Here is a 3,836-nt window from a genome sequence, read left to right on the forward strand (position 1 = left end):
ATTACGATAAAAATTGACTAATCCTGGTACTGATACATACGCACGCACGCACGCACAGGAACATCATCCCGATTCCCATCCCCACTGCAGAAAGCAATAGCTTGTACGTACCAATGAGGAAGATATCTCAGTGTCAGCCGCCATCCAGTCAAACCAACTAGTTTTGACCAAAAAAAAAAAAAAACCACAAATTATTTTGGTAAGATTGCAAAAAATAAAAAAATAAAGTTTTCCACGGTCAAAACTCATCCTCAGTTTCTTAGAAGGCTCCCGCATCGACAAAAGGACAAAACCACAAGAAACTTGCACAATACGGGATCATCTTCTTCACCTCGGCTGTTATTAATTTAATATCTCAGCTTTCCTTCAGCCACATTAGACCTCTATCTCTCCTCTCTCTTCCTTTTATGGCCTCCTCTTCTGGGAGCTTGGAGACCTCGGCTAACTCGCGCCCAACAAGCTTTACTTTCTCGACGACCCATCCATTCATGACCACCTCCTTCTCTGACCTCCTTTCCTCTTCCTACGATGATGAACACCAAAACACCACCAACATAGGAATAGAGAATAAGCATCGTGGCCTTTCGGATCGGGTTGCGCAGAGAATTGGTTCGGGTGTGCCTAAGTTCAAGTCGATCCCACCTCCTTCTCTGCCCATTTCTCCACCTGCTGTGTCCCCCTCTTCCTACTTTGCTATCCCCGACGGGTTGAGCGCTGCTGAGCTCTTGGACTCCCCTGTTCTTCTCAACACTCGTAACGTAAGTGTTTCAGCCAGAAAGTTTCGTTCTTTTGCTTCCTTTTTTTTTTTTTTCGGTAGAGAATGTATTTGGTTGTTGAGAAAAATTGGGGAATTAAGACCGAGCTTTTATGCTGTTCAATTCAACACCACTAAACTGATCAGTCAAATTATTGTGCACGACTAGATTGAATTTGAGTGTTTCTTTTCTCGTTTTCTTGGGGTCCAAAGCATTTTGAAAAATTATTCGTTGTTAGTCGCAATCGGGGTTATCTCCCTCAAAATTCATGTTTCAGTTTTCGATTATATCTGCCCCAGGTTAATTAATTGGCACTTTTTTCATGTTATCTGATTGGAACATATCATTCATTTCTAATTTTGTTTGTTGTGATTGTTTGATGGATTTTTCTCTGTTCTGCTTTTGTATGTAGATTCTGCCATCTCCAACTACAGGATCATTCCCTGCTCAGGCCTTCGCGTGGAAAAGCAATTCTGGCAACAAGCAAAATGTTAAACAGGAAGACAAGAACTACGATTTCTCTTTCCCAACCCAACAAAGGCCTCCTTTAACATCATCAACCACAAATTTTCAGTCTTCAAGTGCCACAATTCAAACTGTATGTAACAAAATCTCATCATAATCAATTATTACGTGTATCATTTTCACTTTGGTCCTAAATTAACAATCTTTTCATCTGTCAAAAGAATTTTCAGGCCCAGCAACAAGCATGGACTTTCCATGAACCGACCAAGCAGGATGACTTTTCCTCAGCGAAGATGGTAAAACCCGAACTCAGTTCTATGCAGAGCTATTCCCCTGAGATTGCCACCATACAGACCAACACTCAGAGCAAGGGCAACGGCAATGGCGGGTTCCAATCAGACGGTGGCAATTACCACGGCCAGCAGGCCCAGTCAGTCAGCAAAAGATCTGATGATGGATACAATTGGAGAAAATATGGCCAAAAACAAGTGAAAGGAAGCGAGAATCCAAGGAGCTATTACAAGTGCACACATCCCAATTGCCCAACAAAGAAGAAAGTTGAGAGGTCCATAGATGGACAAATTACTGAGATAGTTTACAAGGGGAGTCATAACCATGCCAAGCCTCAGTCCACCAGGAGATCTTCGTCATCATCTTCAGCTTCTTCTTATGTAATTCAGGCTTCCAATTCTGCCCACACTGATATTCCTGATCAGTCATTAGCCACACATGGTAATGGACACATGGATTCGGTTGCCACGCCAGAGAACTCTTCGATATCCATGGGAGATGAGGATTTTGATCAGAGTTCTCAGAAGAGCAAGTCTGGAGGGGATGAGTTTGATGAAGATGAGCCTAATGCCAAAAGATGGTAAAGTTTGATGCTTAGTTTGTGTAAAAGTATTTCTTTATGGTTAGGTGCGTTTGGTCGGTTAATATTCGTTTTTACGTTAAATTTCCAGGAAGAAAGAGGGTGAAAATGAAGGTCTTTCAGCACCTGGGAGCAGAACAGTGAGAGAACCTAGAGTTGTAGTCCAGACAACTAGTGATATAGATATTCTAGATGATGGATACAGATGGAGAAAATATGGGCAGAAAGTGGTCAAGGGAAATCCAAATCCAAGGTAATGCCTACTTTTTTCATTTACTTCCAATTCTTTGTCAAACTTTTAATAGGTTTTCTGCATTCAAAGTTCTACAATTATTATTCCATTGCACATGCACTCGTGTACCCAATATTCATCTTTCAGCCACTTTAACGACTTTAGAATACGCTCACCTTAAAATTTCATTCTGCTGTTTTTAGTAGATTCTGGCTTTTACCCAAAAGCGATCCATTCTTTGATAGGAAAGGTTTCAAAGAATGGATCCCAGGTTTTATGCTGCACTTTGCCAAAGTTTTGAACCAAAACTTTGCTGTTGGGCTTTATTTTATTTTTTTGGTTAGCATTAGACATCCGGTTAGCCTTATTTTAAGTTGGGAGTGTTTCAAATATTTCTGATCTACGTCTGCATGACTTGCAGGAGCTACTACAAGTGCACGCATCCGGGATGTCCAGTGAGAAAGCATGTTGAGCGAGCCTCTCATGATCTGAGGGCAGTGATCACAACATATGAGGGAAAGCACAACCATGATGTTCCCGCAGCCCGTGGCAGTGGCAGGCCTTTGCCAAGCAACAATAACAGCAACATTGCTGCCACTACAGCAATAAGGCCTTCGGCCATCACCAGCCACCCCACTTACAATAATTCTGTGAACACCCATTTACACAATCTGAGACTACCGACACCAGAGGGGCAATCACCCTTCACCCTAGAGATGTTTCAGAGCCCTGGGAATTTCGCATTTTCAGGTTTCGAGAATTCAATCGGTTCTTACATGAACCAGCCACAAGGCACAGACAATGTGTATTCTAGAGCCAAAGAAGAACCAAGGGATGACATGTTCTTCGAATCATTGCTCGCATAGGATTATTGGGAAGGCGTTGGACTTCGGGAGGAGTAGGATCAAAACAAAAAGAAGGAAAAAAAAGAAAGAAAGAAGAAGCTCAAAATAATTTAATTTATTGCAATTTGTCTGTTTTGTTGTTGTATATTCCTACTGGGATGTTGGTTTTGTATATGCCAGTTTTATAGATAAAATTCCCAACTTTTTGATTTTTTTGATTGTTTTGAGGCACCTCTTGGCTTAGAATCGAACAGCCTCAAATACACTTTTTGTATCACACACGGTCGTGATATTTTTTTTATAAAGCAAAGCAAAGTTGGAGTTCATGTTGGTAGGGCAAAAGACAAATCAATCAAAAACATGTTCTTTCTGTCTTATTTTCCTTGTTTTGTTTTGTTTTTTTTTTTTTTTTTTTTTTTCCTCCCTCCTCTCAAGAAAATGGAGACGTTGTGATGGGTCCCCACCTGAATACATTAAACGTGTGGGGACGCCAAGGATGGTGAATAGAGGTTTGAATGGTCAAAGATGTGCAGCTGGGGGATTGCCCTGGTGGCTTGCTTAGGGTCAAGGTCAACTCGTATATATAGCAACAGATGGAACTTCCGGGTTATTACATCGCCCGCCCGTGTGGGGTCCGAAAGACAATATTTGACTAAATTACGATATCA

At 41.4% G+C, this 3,836-nt stretch overlaps 1 protein-coding gene across 2 annotated transcripts; it reads left to right on the plus strand.

The window, feature by feature from the left end:
* Positions 1–319: 319 nt before the first annotated feature.
* Positions 320–3,545, plus strand: LOC122292384 (WRKY transcription factor WRKY24-like). Of its 2 annotated transcripts, none has more exons than XM_043100720.1 (5): positions 320–758; positions 1,168–1,353; positions 1,451–2,091; positions 2,183–2,344; positions 2,745–3,545. In XM_043100720.1, the coding sequence occupies exons 1-5, from the start codon at positions 408–410 to the stop codon at positions 3,187–3,189; spliced, it is 1,785 nt and encodes a 594-aa protein (XP_042956654.1). In that variant the 5' UTR covers positions 320–407; the 3' UTR covers positions 3,190–3,545. The 2 variants fall into 2 exon arrangements, with proteins under 2 accessions (XP_042956654.1, XP_042956653.1); XM_043100719.1 differs by having other exon boundaries at positions 323–758; positions 1,442–2,091.
* Positions 3,546–3,836: the final 291 nt, after the last annotated feature.

Source organism: Carya illinoinensis, chromosome 13 (assembly GCF_018687715.1).
Source record: "Carya illinoinensis cultivar Pawnee chromosome 13, C.illinoinensisPawnee_v1, whole genome shotgun sequence".
NCBI lineage: Eukaryota > Viridiplantae > Streptophyta > Magnoliopsida > Fagales > Juglandaceae > Carya > Carya illinoinensis.